Source organism: Mandrillus leucophaeus, unplaced genomic scaffold (assembly GCF_000951045.1).
Source record: "Mandrillus leucophaeus isolate KB7577 unplaced genomic scaffold, Mleu.le_1.0 Scaffold898, whole genome shotgun sequence".
Lineage (NCBI taxonomy): Eukaryota > Metazoa > Chordata > Mammalia > Primates > Cercopithecidae > Mandrillus > Mandrillus leucophaeus.
In genome coordinates, this window is record NW_012109785.1 from 145,337 (window position 1) to 164,234 (window position 18,898).

The 18,898-nt window shown below is 51.0% G+C and overlaps 1 protein-coding gene across 6 annotated transcripts in view; it reads left to right on the top strand.

Moving 5' to 3' along the window:
- Positions 1–18,898, top strand: part of ANKMY1 (ankyrin repeat and MYND domain containing 1) — an 82,419-nt gene that overhangs the window by 12,334 nt on the left and 51,187 nt on the right. For 3 of the 6 annotated variants that reach the window (XM_011969529.1, XM_011969530.1, XM_011969532.1), the window contains 5 exons: positions 7,268–7,740; positions 10,685–10,901; positions 11,269–11,433; positions 12,750–13,246; positions 16,386–16,557. In XM_011969529.1, the coding sequence (XP_011824919.1) occupies positions 7,268–7,740; positions 10,685–10,901; positions 11,269–11,433; positions 12,750–13,246; positions 16,386–16,557 (1,524 nt within the window). The remainder of the gene's footprint in view (positions 1–7,267; positions 7,741–10,684; positions 10,902–11,268; positions 11,434–12,749; positions 13,247–16,385; positions 16,558–18,898) is intronic. The other 3 variants (XM_011969533.1, XM_011969534.1, XM_011969535.1) reach the window with 2 other exon arrangements.

Genomic DNA, 18,898 nt, shown 5'->3' on the forward strand with positions numbered 1-18,898 from the left:
ACACACAGATTCAATAGTTTTTACCTTTGAACTCTAGCCATGAGATAGCAATACAAACTCACCGGTCTACAAATTTGTTTACATGGCTGAACTTTGTTAGCCTCAATGCGTAATCCAGTGAAGGCTGTGGACCAAAATTTTGGGTAAAGCAGTTTCCATGGCAGTTTGATTTTTTTTTTTTTTTTGAGACAGAGTCTCGCTCTGTTGCCCAGGTTGGAGTGCAGTGGCATGATATCAGCTCATTGCAACCTCCACCTCCCAGGTTCAAACAACTCTCCGCCTTGGCCTCCAGAGTTGCTGAGATTACAGGTGCCTGCCACCACGCCCAGCTAATTTTTGTATTTTTAGTAGAGATGGGGTTTTGCCATCTTGGCCAGGCTAGTCTTGAACTCCTGACCTTGTAATCCACCTGCCTTGACTTCACAAAGTGCTGGGATTACAGGCATAAGCCACTGTGCCTGGCCCTTTTTTTTTTTCTTCTGAGGTGGAGTCTTGCTGTCACCCAGGCTGGAGTGCAGTGGCACAATTTTGGCTCACTGCAGCCTCTGCCCCTGAGTTCCAGCAATTCTCCTGCCTCAGCCTCCTGAGTAGCTGGAATTAAAGGTGAATGCCACTACGCCCACCTAATTTTTGTATTTTTAATAGGTGGGGTTTCGCCATGTTGGCCAGGCTGGTCTCGAACTCCTGACCTCAGGTGATCCACCCACCTTGGCTTCCCAAAGTGCTGGGATTACAGGCGTGAGCCACTGTGCCTGGTCAGCAGTTTGATTTTTAAAGGCTATACCTCCCCAGACTCCAAAGAGCACTTGGGCCAAACAGCAACCCAGAAGAACATCACCTGAAACAGACTAATCCGGCCCAGTCCTGCTTAAGTCCAGTGTGGTGGCTCATGCGTGTAATCCCAGCACTTTGGGAGGCTGAGGCGGGTGGATCACGAGGACAGGAGATTGAGATCATCCTGGCTAACATGGTGAAACCCCATCTCTACTAAAAATACAAAAAATTGCTGGGTGTGGTGGCGGGCGTCTGTAGTCTCAGCTACTCAGGAGGCTGAGGCAGGAGAATGGCGTGAACCCTGGGGGGCAGAGCTTGCAGTGAGCTAAGATGGCACCACCGCACTCCAGTCTGGGTGACAGAGCAAGACTCCGTCTCAAAAAGAAAAAAAAAAAAGCAACATAAAAGCCACACGGAACTCCATCTTGCTTTCCCATTGAACAGCAAACTCTGAATTCCAAAGAATATTGGGGCCAAACAGTATTACAAAAGATTATCAGTTTTCTGAATTTTAATTTCCTATGACACACATACAAACAATCACCAAAAGACAATCCAACTGCTGCAGCAAGAAAGAAGCCCCAAGAGTGTCCCAACTAAAACAGTCGGGGTGCTTCCTCTCTTCATCGACGGGGCTTGGTCACCCTGCAAACAAAAATTCCTTTGGAATTTCCCAAATTAAGAAGAGCTGATCCTGCCGTCTGGCACTCACAAAAGATACTCACTTTCCCAGACACACACACAACACAGAGTTACAAACAAGCTCCCAGGAGTATCCACACTGAAACAGTTGTGGTGCTTTCCTCTCTTGGTCAGTTGGGCTTGTTGAACCACAAATGGAATTTCCTTTAAAAATGTCCCAAATTGAGAGGAGCAGATCCTGCTGTTGGGGCCCACAAAGGACACTCACCTGTCTTGATGCAGATGTCAGATTTCAAAGACAGAGCTTCTGAGGCAATCAGGAACGCTTCTGGAGCCGGTAGCAGAGGGGCCAGAAGGAGACGGATACTCACCTCCAGCCAAAATTGGGCTGGCGTCTGTTTAGGAGGGCTTCTGAGACTTCAGGCCTTCAGCAGCTGATCCACGAGCAATGCGTTCCCTGTCAGGGAACCAAAATCTGTTACCAAAACGCCACAGGTTCAGTCTAGGTCCTGCTGCTCACCCCACAGAAAGCCAGTCACTGAGACCAGGAGTATTGCAGAACAAGAAGGCTTTAATCGGGTGCTGCAGCCGAGGAGACTGGGGCTCAGTCTCAAATCCATCTCCATGACTGACTAGAACTAGGGGTTTAGATAGCAGGGAAGAAATGTAACAATGGATAAGAAAACAGGAACTCAGGAGGGGCAAAGAAGCAATCATGGTGAATGAGGGCCTGGAGTCTCACTGGATGCAGTGATCTGGTGAGTTTCAGTTCTTTGATACTTTTTGAGAGGTCTGGGGTTCCTTTCCTGAGGAAAGAAGCATATAAAGTTTCAGGCTTTAAGACCAGAAGGGTCAATTTCTGTGTTTATCCTAAAAACTGCCTGTGGGACTGTCGGGTCAGTTTCAGGACCGTGGCTCAGGGAAGCACAACCTCAAGGAGTCCTGACGAAGTGTGCCTGAGGCGTCAGATTAGTCTTATATGTTTAAGGGAGACGAGAACTACAGCAGACTTAAATCAATACGTGGAAAACACACATTGGTTAGGTCCAAAAAGGTGGGATGTCTGGAGGAGGAGGCTTACAGGTTATAGGTGGATTCAGGGACTCTGTAATTTGCAGTTGGTTAAAGGCTCTTTCTAAAACTTGGAGTCAGCACAACGTTTTAAGTTAAGGATGCTACGTAGCGAGATTGATGGTCTGCAGGTGTGGCCTATTGGGGAAAACCCCACCCCTGATATTTATCATGGGTTCTTTTCTATTCCCTAAGCATCTTGGCTGGTTTGAGAAATAAAGGGAAAGAGTACAAGAGACAGAAATTTTAAAGCTGAGTGTCTGGAGGAGACATCACGTGTAAAAACCAGCAAGTTTTTATCAGTGATTTTCAAAACGGGAGGGAGTGCACGAATAGGGTGTGGGTCACAGAGATCACATACTTCACAAGGTAATAAAATATCACAAAGCAAGTGGAGGCAGGGCGAGATCACAGGACCACAGGATGGGGCGAAATTAAAATTGCTAATGAAGTTTCGGACACTCATTGTTATTGATAACATCTTATCAGGAGACAGGGTTTGAGAGCAGACAACCTGTCTGACCAGAATTTATTAGGTAGGAATTTCCTCGTCCTAATAAGCCTGGGAGCACTACAGGAGACCGGGGCTTATTTCATCCCTTCAGCTTCAACCGTAAAAGGCGGTCACCTTAAGGGGGCCGTCTATAGACCTACCCTCAGGGTGCATTCTCTTTCTCAGGGATGTTCCTTGCTGAGGAAAATAATTCAGGGGTATTTCTACTATTTGCATTTGAAAGACGAGAAATATGACTCTGTTCCATCTGGCTCACCGGCAGTCAGTTCAAGGTTACCTCCCTTGTTCCCTGAACATCGCTGTTATCCTGTTCTTTTTTCAAGATGCCCAGATTTCATATTGTTCAAACACACATACTCTACAAACAATTTGTGCAGTTAATGCAATCATCACAGGGTCCTGAGGTGACATTCATCCTCCTCAGCTTACGAAGATGGTGGGATTAAGAGATTAAAGTAAAGACAGGCATAGGAAATCACAAGGGTATTGATTGGGGAAGTGATAAGTGTCCATGAAATCTTCACTTTATGTTCAGAGATTGCAGTAAAGACAGGCGTAAGAAATTATAAAAGTATTAATTTGAGGAACTAATCAATGTCCATGAAATCCTCACAGTTTATGTTCTGCTGCGGCTTCAGCCGGTCTCTCTGTTCAGGGTCCCTGACTTCCCGCAGCAGTGGCCTTGCCATGCTTAGCCTTAGGTTCTGTTTATAATTGAGTATCTTATTGCCGTAAAGCGTCTGTTTTGTCAGCCTTCTTGTCTCTATTTTATCATTAGTGCTGGTCAGTTGTGTCTAAACTCTAAAAGGGAGGGGTTATAGCAAGGTATGTGTGACTTTCCTTCCTGCTATGGCCAAGCACACAGTTTTTCAGGTTTTTCTGGGGTCCTCTTGGCCAAGAGGGGGTCCATTCAGTCTGTTCAGGGGGTTTGGGATCTTATTTTTTGTCTGCAGTGAAATCACACAATGTGCAGCCTTTTGAGTCTGGCATCTGACATTTAGCATCGTGCATTTGAGATTCATCTCTTTGTTCCGGGAGTTTGTTCCTTTTTATTGCTTAACACATTTTCATTGTGTGGAGCTACCATAGTTTATTCTCCTGATGAAGGACATTTGAGTTGTTTCCAGTGCTTGGCAATTACGAATAATCGCATTGTTAAAAACTTAAGCCAAATTAAATTTAAAGGAGTTTAATTGAGCAATGAACGATTCATGAATCGGGCAGCCCCCAGATTCACAGCAGATTCAGAGAGACTCCAGCACAGCCACATGGTGGAGGAAAATGTATAGACAGCAAAAGGAAGGTGGAATACAGAAAACAAAAGTGAGGTACAGAAACAGCTGGATTGGTTGCAGCTCAGTGTTTGCCTTATTTGAACATGGTTTGAACAGTGGCTACATTTGATTGGCCAAAACTCAGTGATTGGTGCAGGTGTGGGCTATGATCAGTTTACACCTCCTCTTGTTATAGTTCATGATGTGCAGAAAAACCTTTCCGCCAAACTGAAATATGTAAGGAGGCAACTTTAGGCTGAACTTGGTTTAACACCATTATAGACATACATATTTAGTCATTTTTGTACATGTCAACATGAAGCATAGGTCTCCATGTCACTTGGGTAGATACTTGGGAGTGGGACTGTGGGGTCATGTGGTGACTGCTTAACCAAGTGGCTGTTGTCAACCTAAAGGACGAGACTGAGGCAAGATTTAATGTAAGTAGAGTTTCGAGGACTGCAAGGTTTGAGGACTGCAGCCAGAGAGAAATAAATTAAAGTTGCCCTGAATACATGCTCCAATTAGCAGCCGTTACAAGTGAAGTTTTAAAGGAAAAAAGAAGGGGAAGTTCTTAAGTTATCTACCAAGAATTTACATTGGTTCATTAAAATCACAGGAGCTATTGACTGGATGTTGTTTTTTGTATCAGAAATCCTACATACGTGAAGACAATAGGTGAGGGTCACATTGCGGAACTTGTGATAACATTTTGGGTAACTTATCAGCAAATCTGGAAACTATAGGTAAAGAAAGGAAAAACAAAATGCCTTAAAACGGTTACCCTGGGCTTGGCTGCAGGGTCAGGGTGGGGGCCTGACTGAGGCCTCTTGCTGGTCTCTCTGGGCCTCATCACTTTAGCCAACCTCACATTCCTCAGGCTGCCATGAGATATCGGGAGAACCCGCTCCCGATGTTTAACGTGGGTTCTTTTCTATTTCCTGAGTGTCTCGGCTGGGTTGAGAAATAAAGGGAAAGAGCACGAGAGAGAAATTAAAGCTGGGTGTCCGGGGGAGACATCACGTGTCGGCAGGATCCGTGATGCTCCCCGAGCCGTAAAACCAGCAAGTTTTTATTACTGATTTTCAAAAGGGGAGGGAGTGCACGAATAGGGTGTGGTCACAGAGATCACATACTTCACAAGGTAATACAATGTCACAAAGCAAATGGCGACAGGGCAAGATCACAGGACAACGAGGGGTCCCAGAAGCAGAACCACGGGGTCCGGGTTGTAGCCCCCTTGACCTCAACACTAATCATGGGGACTCTTTTCTTGCTGCTGCCTCCTTGCCCGTGGCCCCCTTTTCTTGCTCTACCCCCAAGTTTTTCCTGGCCCACCTGATCCAGTGACTTACGCCTCCTCAGGGGCTCTCTGAAGCTCCTGAGGTGAATGTGCAGCCCCCTTGCTATGCCCACCAGGCCCTCCAGACCTGCCAGGTACCTGCCCATGGCCCAACCTCACCTATCACTTCTCTCCACCTCCACCCCACTGAGCCACCCCAAAGGCTCTTCTGGAAACAGTCCCACTGCCCAACTCCCTTGCAGAGCAAAACCAGCCTGAGCACGCTTTCCTTCATTTCATTTTCTACCTCCTCTTCCAGGCTGCAAGCTGCTGGTGGGCAGGGGCCTCATGAAGCCGCACATCCCCAAGCGCCCAGCCTGGGGTTGCAGCTGGAGATGCTCAGGCGGGTGTGTTGTATGGGTGGTGTATTAGGCCATTCTCACGTTGCTGCAAAGAAATACCTGAGGCTGGGTAATTTATAAAGAAAAGAGGTGTAATTGGCTCATGGTTCTGCAGGCTGTACAGGAAGCGTGGCTGGGACGGCCACAGGAAGCTTCCAGTCATGGTGGAAGGTGAACGGGGAGCAGGCACATCATGTGGTGGGAGCAGGAGCAAGTGGGGAAGGAGATGCCACATGTTTTTAAACAAGCGGATCTCGCGAGAATGCCCTATCATGAGGGCAGCACCAAGGGGATGGGACTAAACCATTCATGAAGGAGCCACCCCTGTGATACAGTCACCTCCCACCAGGCCCCACCTGCAACACTGGGGATTACAATTTGACATGAGATTTGGGTGGGGACACAGATCCAAACTACATCAGGTGGAGACCTCTGAGATGGGAGTTTCATAGATGAAAATGCGGGCCCCAGTGGGGGAAGCATCCCTGCCACCCACTGTTGCAGGCCTCAGTGCCTTTTCCTGTGCTGTCTCCTCTGTCCACTGTGCCCTCCAGGCATCCTTCAATGCCATCTCAGGAAGACGCGCCTCCCCTGGGCAGCAGGCCCCTGACTGTGCTCCCTGCCCTGGGCTCCTGGCAGTGGCCCCTCACTGGTTGTTTTGTGAGGCCCTCCTGGATGCCTTCTTCCTCTCCTGCACTGTGGTCTCCACTGCCCACATGCAAAGGCCTGGGAGATGCTGGGTTCCCGGAAGCGAGGATTGGCTCCCTTTCTTCCTCCGTCCCCCTCTTTCTCCTTCCCTTTCCTCCTCCCCTCCTCCCCTCTTCCCTTTGGCCTCCTCTCCTGCTCTTCCCTCCTTCCTCCTCTTCCTTTCCTCTGTCTCCTCCTCCTCCTCCTGTGGATCATACCTGACCTGCTGCCTGCACACTTCGTCCCCACCCACTGCTGCCCCAGCGTGTCGGGGTGTTCGGGCTGGGTTCCCTGAATTGAACCCACACCTGGCGTCTCTGACATGCTTTCACCATGAGACCTCCATCATGTCCTCACCTCAGAGGCCACCGAGACCTCCCTGGCCGCCCCCTTGCCCCTCCACGTGCTCTCTGGAGTGCCCTCCTTCCTGTCCCTCGGGAGAGCTGGTCCGCCTCAGCCCCTGGGCAGCACAGCCTAAGCCTCCAGAGATGTTGACTGGGTGAATGCATGCATTTCTTGGGAAAGTTTTCTTTTTTGGGATTTCTTTTGATGTTACAAGCCTGATCACAGCGTGCAGCTGGGTCGTGCCATCTCTCCTCGGCCTATTGCGCTTCCTTGGCAGGGGCTGTACAAAGCGGACCAGCGGTTTGGGCCAGGCGTTGAGACCTACCCTGACGGCAGCCAGGACGTGGGGCTGTGGTTCCAGGAGCAACTCATCAAGCTGTGCACCGAGATCCCCAGTGGCTTCTCCCTCCTCAGCTACCCTGAGTTCTCCGGCTTCCTCACCTACAGCCCTGCCAGGATCAGCCTCTCAGAAGAGGAGAAAACAGAGTGGGGACTGCAGGAGGAACAGGACCCCTTTTTCTATGAGTATAAGCGGTTTCTTCTGAATGACAACCTAATGCTGCCTCCAGAAACGTATGTCTACTCGACTGACTGTGACCACCTGCCCATGACAAGCTCTTTCCGCAAAGAGCTGGACACCCGCATCTTCCTCAATGAAATTCCTCCGTTCGTTGACGATGGAGAACCCTGGTTCATAATCAATGAGACCCCTTTGTTGATCAAAATCCAGAAGCAAACTTACAAGTTCAGGTGACCAGTCTGCTACTGCTCCTCCCCCAGGGCCCTGCACTGTGCAGGCTGCCCCTAGGCAGGTTCCTGAGGCCCCCAGCCAGCTGCCACTGAGGGTGCTCCCTCAGGGTAACGTAAACACACTCCTCCCATTAAGTGACTGATGTGGGCCATAATGAAGGGAGGGAAAGCCCCTGCTGGCTCGAGCTGGGAGACAGGCTGGGCCCTGGGGCCCTGGACGTCTGTGCAGGGGAATGAGGGTCTCAGGATCCCACCTGCCCACTCTTGGGGACAGGAGTGATCAGGAGGTGGATTGGTGAACATGCAGCCAGGGGAGTCCCAAGGCTGGTGTGGAACCTGGGGCAGATGTGGCTGGGGAGAAGCTCCTGAGTCCATGGAGCTGCAGGTGAGTCCTGGCCCTGGGCCCTGTGCATTTCCCCTTGTGCAGGCCGTAGCTAGTGCCCTGCCCCGACGATTGCGTCAGCGCCTAGGTGTTCCATGGGCCAAGTCTCCTCTCAGGGTTGGCATGGAGAGCAGGGTTTGTTGTTACTGTTATGTGACGGTAAGGGATCTGCCTGAGAGCCAAGGGTGGGAGCACAGGGCAGTAGTGGTGTTGGGGCCCAGCCAGGCCTTCGACTTGTCCAAGGATGGCATGAAAAGATGCTCTGCTCTGTTGGTCTTCCAAAAACCCTCCTACCCTACCCAGCGCCCCAGGAAAGTCAGCCACCACCTAAGGAAAAGTGTTTAATTTTTTTGGTGGGGAGGCACAGAGTCTCACTTTGTCACCCAGGCTGGAGTGCAGTGGTGCAATCTTGGTTCACTGCAACCTCCAGCTCCCGGGTTCAAGCAGTTCTTTGCCTCAGCCTCCGGAGTAGCTGGGATTACAGGCGCCCACCGCCACACCCAGGTAATTTTTGTATTTTTAGTAGAGATGGGCTTTCACCATATTGGCCAGGCTGGTCTTGAACTCCTAACCTCATGGTCCAACCTCCTTGGCCTCCCAAAGTGTTGGGATTATAGGTGTGAGCCACTGTGCCCGGCCGAAGTGTTTAATTTTTAGAAGTTAAAATATTCAAGAACACTTTAATTCCTTTCCTAAATATTGACCTCAGATGTCACTAAACTTTCAGAATGCATATTTTCTGAGAATAAGTGGCTGCTTTTTCATTCATCAATCCATCCACCCACCCAATCACCCACCCACCTACCATCCAATCCACCCATGCAACATCCATTCATTCAAGCATCTGTTCATCTACCCACACACCCATCCATTCATCCGTCAGTTCATGCATGCAATATCCATTCATCCAGCCATCCATTCATCTACCCACCCACCTGCCCATTCATCCACCCACCCACCCATTCAGTCATCCATCAATACACCCATGCAGCGTCCATTCATCCAGCCATCCATTCATCTATCCACCCACCTACCCATTCACCCACCCACCCATCCATTCATCTATCAGTCCACCCACACACCTACTCATTCATCCACCCACCTACCCATCCATTCATCCATCAATTCATGCATGCAATATCCATTCATACAGCCATCCATTCATCTACCCACCCACCTACCCATTTGTCCACCCACCTACCAGTCCAGTCATCCATCAATTCACCCTTGCAACATCCATTCATCCAGCCATCCATTTGTCTATCCACCCACCTAGCCATTAATTCACCCACTCACCCACCTTTCCATCCATTCATCCATCAGTATACTCATGCAACATTCATCCACCCACCCACCCCTTCATCCATCAATCCACCCATGGAACATCCATTCATCTAGCCATCCTTTCATCTACCCATCTACCTACCCATTCATCCACCCACCCACCCATGCAACATCCATTCATCCAACCATCCATTCATCTACCCACCTACCTACCCATTCATCCACTCACCTACCCATCTATCCATCCATCAATCTATTCATGCATCCACCTACCCACCCATCCATTCATCTATCAATCCACTAATGCAGCACCCATTCATCCACCCACCCACTCATCCATCTATTCATCCACCCGCCCATCCATCCACCCTCCCACCTACCCATTCATCCATCTTCCCACCCACCCGTCCATTCATCTACTCACCCACCCATTCATCCATCAATTCACTCATGCAACATACATCCACCTACCCAACCATCCATCCATCCATCATGCAAACATCAACTGGGCTTGTAATTGTTGACAGTTACAACTGGTCTTCCTGTGTGGACCAGGCTTGTACAGGGTGAGTTACAAGATAAGGCAGGGAGTGGGCAAGAGAGATAGAGCCTGGGCATCCCCCAAGAGACCCTGAGCTCCACCACAGATGCCAAGTGATATGTGTTCTTTACTCGTCACTTGCATAGCAGCCTGGGGCCCCGAGACCTGCCCTGCCAGCACTGTGTAGGCAGAAGACTGTTAGGTACAAAAGCAACTGTAATGCACAGGTTCTCTATTGTGAAAAGAGGTTGTGTACACACCAGGAGGCATCAGTGTTGTGTGGTAAGCCATGAGATATGCGTGTTGTCTACTCAGACCAAAGTGTACGAGCAGAGGGTGGAATGTGGGTGTTGGTACTGAGACTGGACCCACATGTATGTTGGCCTCCTTCCTACCCAGCACCTTTGCTGTTACAGCCCATTTCTCAGCAAACACCCAGTGACCCAGATGAATGAGAGATGCATGGGTGTACTCGCAGCCAGCACATTCCTGCTGGGACAGACATGTAGCCCAAGCATCTTGACGTCCAGGTGGCATGTCCACACCGCCATGTGCAACCTAGTGGATCATGAGCAGCTGGGGGTGCAGCTGCCAGCACTCAGGATGCCTGAGGAGTGAACAGTGGGGGGCTGAGCCACAAGAAGGGGAGGCATGGGAGGGAGGTGGCCCTGCTGGACCCTTTCTCGTGGGAGGTGCAGAACCTGGTCTAGGACCACTGAAAGTTGTTGTGTTGCCAGGAACAAGCCGGCTCACACCAGCTGGAACATGGGCGCCATCCTGGAGGGGAAGCGCAGTGGCTTTGCACTCTGCGGGCCCAAAGAGCGACTTTCCACGGAGATGATCCTAAAGGCTGAGGAAGGGAACCACGACTGGATTTGTGGGATCCTGAAGGACAACTTTGCTAGTGCCGACGTGGCGGACGCAAAAGGCTACACTGTGCTCGCTGCGGCTGCTGTAAGTCCCCCACCCTCCTGGCTGGTGCCCGCAGGAGCTTAGCTGTAAGGGTCACACATGTGGGTGGCCCTCTGTGGCCCCCTCTGCAGGAGCAGAGCTGAGGTACATGGGGATACTGATGTGTCCATACCTGTGCCTCACCGTTCAGCAGAAACCCCCTCAGCTGAGTGTGACACTTATGGTCTTGTGGAGAAGGGTTTGGGGCAGAGTGCCCATTCCATTCCTCTGTCCCACACTTGTCCCTTTGCTAAGCTCCTGAATGAGCACCAGTTCCTGCCCTGCCATGGGGTGGCTTCATGAGGGCATCAGGACGCCCAGTGACCCTTCCCAGGTGCATCCTCCTGAGTCCCGCCTCATCTCCCTCCAGACTCACTGCCACAATGACATTGTCAACCTTCTCCTGGACTGTGGGGCCGACGTGAACAGGTGTTCAGATGAGGGTCTCACGGCACTCAGCATGTGTTTCCTCATCTACTACCCTGCCCAGTCCTTCAAGCCCAATGTTGCTGAACGGACCATGCCCGAGCCCCAGGTCAGCCCCCGGTGGTCACTGCACCACCAACTGTCCCCTGTTATCTTCTCTGTCTCTCTAAGTATCCACCGAGCCTCCTCCGTCCTCCTGTGTGCACCAGGCTTGTACAGGGTGAGTTATAAGATAAGGCAGGGAGTGGGCAAGAGAGATAGAGCCTGGGTATCCCTTAAGGGACCCTGAGCTCCACCACAGTTGCCAAGTGATTATGTGTTCTTTACGCGTCACTTGCATAGGAGCCTGGGGCCCCGAGACCTGCCCTGCCAGCACTGTGCAGGAAAGGGGTACTGTGGAGGGAGAGTGGGCACCCATGACAACGCCCCCAAGATGGGGCTGAGAATCTGCATGCCTAACAGTTTCCTGGCAGTACCGATGTTACTGAAACACCAGGGGTTCAGTCTCAGTCCTGCTGCTCACTGCACAGAAAGCCAATCACTGAGATGCCAAGTATTGCCAAGGAAGAAGGCTTTAATCGGGTGCTGCAGCCAGGGAGATGGGAACTCAGTCTCAAGTCCATCTCCCTGACTGACTAACACCAGGAGTTTATGTAGCAGGAGAGAAATGTAACAATGTGTAAGAAAACAGGAACTAGGACAAGGCAAGGAGACATCTGGTGTGGTGATCTGGTGGGTTTCAGCTCTCTGATGCTTCCTGAAGGTCCTTTCCTGAGGAAGGAACTCAGATAAAACAAATATGAGTTTCAAGCTTTAACAGAAGAGTCGATTTCTATGTTTATCCAAAAACAACTATCTGTGGGACTCTTGGGCTGGTTTCAACGATGCCTCTGGTCCAGGGGCCACACTTTGGGAACCATGGCTCAAAACACAAGCAGATCAAGGGCAGTGCCATGTGACAGAAATAAAACGTGTAATTGAAATTTGGGAGGTAGCCACATGAAAAAGTAAAACAGGTGAAATTAATTTTAATAATATATTTAATTTAGCCTAATGTATTCAAAATCCAATCATGTTGGTGTATGATCAATAAGCAGCATCATTAAGGTATTTGCCTTCGTTTTCCAACCTCTCCTTCACTCCTAAGCACCTGGATGTGGACGGGCCACATTTTGTGAGCTCAGCAGCCATGTATAGGGCCGTGCAGCCTGGGGTGTGGCCTGGTCAGGTGCAGGCTTCTGTGCGATACCTTCACAGGGTTTTTTTCCCCTCTTTGAGGGTTTGGGGAAAGCTGCCCTGGTCTTTTCAGCCTAGTGCTTTGAAGACAGCTCTAGGCCATGGGCATTGGTCCTTGCTGAAGAAGGTCCTAGAATGAGGTTGTCACTCCAATTTCTTCTAATGACACTTTTTTGGTTCTTTCCAAAGGAACCTCCAAAATTCCCAGTTGTTCCAATCCTTTCATCATCATTCATGGACACAAACCTGGAGTCTCTGTACAGTGAGGTGAACGTGCCTTTCCAGGGTAGCTGTGAGCTGAGGCCACCGCCAACACCACCGCCACTGCCACACATCTTGGGCAGCCAGGAGGGCGGCCACTCTCAGGACACTGGACAGCCTGGGGAGTCCGTGGACCACAGGAGCAGCTCTCTGAAGGGGGACTCCCCGTTGGTGAAGGGCAGCCTTGGCCATGTGGAAAGTGGGCTCGAGGACATACTGGGAAACACAGACCGGGGCACTCTGTGCAGCACTGAGACGAACTTTGAGTCCAACGTGTGTGTGTGCAACTTCTCCATCGAGCTCTCACAGGCCATGCTGGAGAGGAGCGCCCAGTCCCACAGCTTGCTGAAGATGGCCTCGCCCTCACTCTGCACCAGCAGCTTCGACAAAGGGACCATGCGGAGGATGGCGCTGACAATGATCGAGTAGGTCCTGGTGCCAGGGGGCAGGGGTGGAGGGCCACCATCAGGGCTGAATCCTACGCACAGCAGACCCACGTCTCTTCCGTGTGCCAGCGGGAGACATTGTGTCCGGAGATGTGTGTCTGAATGTGTGAGCATCCCTGTGTTGGTGCCTCCACGCCATGGCCGAGCCTGTGGGGGTGCCACAGTGATGGGCTGTTTTCAGTGCCACCCCAGCCCTGCTTTGGCCTTTGGCACTGGCCTGAAGTGTCTCTGTGGGAGCCTCAGCAGGGGCCACAGTCCAGGGGTCCTATCCTAGCCATGGTGCATGTGAGTGACACCTGCCTGGGCAGCCCACACATCCCTACTGCCCACCCTGTCTATACCAGTGTGTCTCAAAATGTGGTCCATGCACCCCTGGGGGGTCCAAGACCCTTTCAGGGAGTCTGTGGGGTCAAAACGATTCTCTTGATAACCCTGAGACTCTGTTAGCCTTCTCCTTGTGTTGACATTGGTGGATGGTATGAAGATAGGGAAATGCAGACCACCAACCCCCAGCCTACAAGGCAGCAGTGCCCAGCCTGCATGGGGGCATGGTATTCCTTCACCGTGATGTGCACTTGGGGGGATGCCTGTCTCACTGAAGAATGCCTTTGACAAAGCAGAAAAGCAATGACGAATTGCATTAAATCTTGCTCCTTGAGTATACACCCCTCGAATATTCTGGATCAGAAAACACGGGAAGGACACTGATGTGCATCTGCCATAGACCAAGGCACACCGCTTCTGTGCAAGAAGCGCTTCCCCCAGGGCCAGAGTAGCAAATAGAATGTGGTGTCTTCCTTAACCTCCTGCCCCATTTTTGATCAGAAGAATGACCACTGGTATGTGGCTGTTCATTCTCCTGAACACAGCCTGCCGCTTTAAGGAAAACATATGACACTATTTGTTGCTGGTGAAATTTACATTTTCAAGTGAAAAGCAGAATTTTGGACACTTGTATCCACCACCAAGACCTTCATAGCTTCCTTTGAGACGTGGGTATTCAGAGGTTTTTCGGGTGAGATGGCATAGCAGAACTTGGCCACACAGCCAAGTTCTGATGTCGAACCATCGCCAGGTGGATGAAGATCCATTGACAGTGAGAGATGGGCCCGTGGGCTTCAGTGCAACCAGGTGTGGAAGGCTGGTTGATGAGTGTCCAGCTCCACCGGGTAGCTAGCTCACCGCCCCCAGCCTGGGTAGTTCAAACAGGAAGACCATGATGATCAGAAAGGCTGCTCAAATACTCCTTCATCCAGCCGCATACCTGGGGGAAGCTGGGTCTCCACTCACTTCCACCAAGGCTGCAGCAGAGCAGATAGGGGAATCCAGCAAAGGTGGAAAACAGTGCCACCCTTCTCCCTAACTGGTTTTGCTTTGTAAAATAACTTTTTGTGACAGTATTACTTATTGGTAACATGCAGTGGGTTTGTTATGGTTAACAAGTTGGTGAGCGGTTATTGAGAGGTGAAGCCAGCCTAGCTTCTGGGTTGGGCGGGGCCTTGGAGAGCTTTTATGTCTAGCTAAAGGATTGTAAATGCACCAATCAGCGCTCTGTGTCTAGCTAAAGGATTCTAACGTGCCAATCAGCACTCTGTAAAATCGCACCAATCAGCACTGTGTCTAGCTAAAGAAATGTAAATGCACCAATCAGCACTCTGTGAAATGGACCAATCAGTGCTCTGTAAAATGGACCAATCAGCAGGATGTGGCCAGGGCCAAATAAGCGAATAAAAGCTGGCCACAGTCCACCCCCCTCCCGGCCCTCTTTTCCCCAGCCAGCAGCGGCAACCTCCTTAGGTCACGTTGCATGCTGTGGAAGCTTTTTTCTTTGAACAATAAATTTTGCTGTTTGGGTCTGCACCACCTTTAAGAGCTGTAACACTCGCTGTGAAGGTCCAGGCTTTATTGTTGAAGTCAGTGAGACCATGAACTCACGGAAAGGAAGAAACTGGACACATCTGAAGGAACAAACTCCAGACCCACCATCTTTAAGAGCTGTAACACTCATGGCAGGTTTGTGGCTCCATTCTTGAAGTCAGCAGGACCAAGTACCCACCAGAAGGAATGCATTCTGGACACATTTTGACAGTTTTTGAGCTTTACCTAGTAGTGACAGACAAGGAGAGCCAGCACCCACATGAACACAGTTCTGCGGGCTTCAGAGTGGTAAGGGTCTGGATAGGGGTCTGGACGCTGGGGGCCGCTGCTCAAGGCCAATCTAGTTCCCGCAGCTATGATTCTGTGCCTGCTGCAGGGTCAGCGAGCTTGGCTGGGTGCTACACCTGCCCTGCACGCACGGTCATTCCCGCTGCCACCTGGGCCCCCTACCCCCAGCCCCTTCCTCCTCCCTTGAGCTTCTCCCTCAGCCCTGCATGGCTGCACAATCCCCACCCACCTGGCCCCAGCCTCTCCTGAGGCGCAAGTACCCTCCGGAGGCACAGCTTCCCCCTGAGCTGGCCAGCCTTTTGCTCAGTGACCCCTCAGAGGTGTGTGTGCCTGTGTGTTTGTGTCTTTGTGGTGTGAGTGGTGTGTGTGGTTTGAGTGTATGGTGTGCTGTGTGTGTACTGTGGTGTGTGTGCTCTGTGTGGCTTGTGTGTTTGTGGTGTGTATACTGTGGTGTGTGTGCTCTGGCTTGTGTGTGGTGTGTATACTGTGGTGTGTGTGCTCTGTGTGGCTTGTGTGTGGTGTGCTGTGGTGTGCTGTGTGGTTGGTGTATGTGTGCTGTGTATACTGTGGTGTGTGTGCTCTGGTGTGGCTTGTGTGTGGTGTGCTGTGTGTGGTTGTGTGGTGTGTGTGTGCTCTGGCGTGGCTTGTGTGTGGGGTTGTGTACAGCTGTGTGGTTGTGTGCTGTGAATGTGCTGTGTGGTGTGCTGTGTGTGCCGTGTGTGTGTGTGTGTGTGGTGTGCGCTCTGGTGTGGCTTGTGTAGTTGTGTGGTGTGTCTCCGTGTATGTGTGTGTTGTAGGTGTGCGCTGTGTGGTGTGGTGGGTGTGTGTGTGGTTGCGGCACACACATACTCCCTACAAGCCCCTGCCCAGTCTCGTTGCTGGCATAGCCCCGTCCTGGGCGCAGTGCAGGTGCCTGCCCTCCAGGGGCCCACAAGTGTGCCCTCTTTTTCAGGCAGAGGAAGCGCTGGCAGACCATTAAGCTGCTGCTGCGCCGAGGCGCGGATCCCAACTTGTGCCGCGTGCCCATGCAGGTCCTGTTCCTCGCGGTGAAGGCCGGGGACGTGGATGGGGTGAGGCTGCTGCTGGAGCACGGGGCGAGGACCGACATCTGCTTTCCCCCGCAGGTAGGAGCCTCTGCGGGCGGGCGCCGGGATGAGCTCAGACTCTCAGGCACTGGCCGGGCAGCTCCTCGCTCCACCTCGGCGCGGAAGAGCGGGTGGGCTCTTGCAGGCGACCACTGGGCTGTGTTGGTGATGGGGTGCCGGAGTGGGGGATCCCACAGCCCGCTGTTCCTCCCATGTCCCCAGACAGGATTTGGACGCTGTGCTAGTTTCTAGAGTATTTCGCGATCTGTATAATGTTTTCCCAGTGTTGAAGCAAACTCAGGGGAAGCGCGTCCTGAAGTCCCCTTGGAAAGGGGAGACTTGTGTTCAGGAGGAGGCGGGCCCCCTTTCACCCCAGGCTCAGCATCACAAGGACACCAGCAGCGGAGGCAAAGGGTTTTAGTGCTGAGATTTTATCTTTACCACAACAGATCCAGCCGGCAAAATATTTAGCTGAGAAAAAAATCTTTGAAGGGGAATCTGATTTTATATTTTCTTTCTTAAGAAGTGTGAGTCCTGTGCCTGCTAAGAGACACAGCCTGTACCTTTCCCAGAGGATGGCGTCTCCCTCTGAGGCCACGCCCACCCGTGAGCAAGCAGCTTCACAGGGCATGTGGCTCCGGAAGAAATTAGCCTGCTAGTTCTTCGAAGAAAGTTTAGTGTTTCTGCTGAGTTTCCCCGGGGACTCAGGGCTTTATGGGCTTTGCTCGTTCAAACGACTCTGCTTTTCCCACCTGTCCCCCTGGGCAGTGGGCATCCCCGTGCCTGGCCCCAGATTCCCGCAGCCTTCCCCACAGCACAGCTACTGGAAGGGCTTCCTTCCTGGATTTCCACTGCTCTGGAATGGAATCAGTCACTGCCCACGACTGCGCCTCTTCTCAGAGGCATCTGGAGTGAGGCCAGGCTTCCCTGGCAGCTCTGTCAGTCCATGAGCGCCTCCTTAGGCTGCACAGGGGACAGGGCGAGATGGAGGTATGGCGGCAAGCGTGGGCTCACTGCGGCGTTTCCTGTTCACTTTAACATGACATTGTCTGTTGTGTTTCATCCCTTTGCCTGAACCCTTGTTGTCGTTCTTTCTCTTTGTGTTTTGAAGGGCCCTACAGTCACTTCTCTAATTTAAAATCTAGACTAACCCCATGACAATTTTCCATTCAGTGCATCCACCCATCCACACTCAAGAAATGACTGCTGTCCACAGTGGCTGTGGAGATTCCAGATGGATCACGAACTGGCACCAGGCCACCTTTGGGTGCCCCCAGAATAGGGGGCCCATTATGCAGACACATGATGGGGATCTGTCCACTTGGCTGTGAAATTTGCTTGTAGATTTTTTCTTCTTCAGTTGTGTAAAAACACTCGTCCATCGTCCATCGTTTCAGCACTTTACCATATTCACAGGGTGTTGATGGGGTGAGAGCTGACGGCTCTCTCTGGCCACCAGCCTTGCCAGTTGTCACTCAGGTGGCATCGAGTGTTTGAGGGCAGGTGGGTCTCACTGTCCAGGACTCTTAGTGCCCAGCCTTGAAAGAAATTAAACTTTTCTTCCAAGTGTAAGGTTACACAGAAAATAGAATTTTTGGTTTAAGACTCAGGATAATTTCATAACTTTTTAGGTTTACTGATCGGTCTCCATTTTTGAAACTGATTAAGGTCACAACCTTTAAACTGGGCACGGACATCCTTCACTGACTTACTTGTTTATTCATCTGTTCATAGCTGATCAGGAATGTATTATTTACACATTTATCTTTCAAATAGAAAGTTTTTTAGAAATTAAAAATATTTGAGTGGGTTTGGAAATGAACATGTCACCAAAACGCCAGGGGTTCGGTCTAGATCCTGCTGCTTACCGCACAGAAAGCCAATCAGTGAGACGATGGGCGCTGCCGGGGAAGAAGGCTTTAATCGGGTGCTGCACTAGGGAGAACAGATTGTTCTCAAATCTGTGTCCTCAACAGACTAAAATTGGGGGTTTACATAGCAGGGAAGAAATGTAACCATGTGTGGAAAAGCAGGAATTAGGAGGGCTAAGGAAAAAGAATTGGTCAACAGGAAGCTGGTGCTCCCAGAGGCAGTCATGATGGATGAGGGGTGTCGGGTCTTACTGTCCAGATGCCCTGATCTAGTGAGTCTCTGTTCCTTGATACTATTTAGAAGGCCTGCTGGTTGGTTTCCTGAGGAAGGATCTCAGATAAGACAAATATAACTTTCTCAAGTTTTAAAGAATGGAAGGGTCAATTTCTATGTTTATTTAAAAGAAACCATAGACATCCATTCTAAGGGACTACTAGGCCAGTTGCAACACCCTTCCCCCATTTGTCAATTCCTCAGTCATGAGGAATCAGGCCATGGATCCATCTGG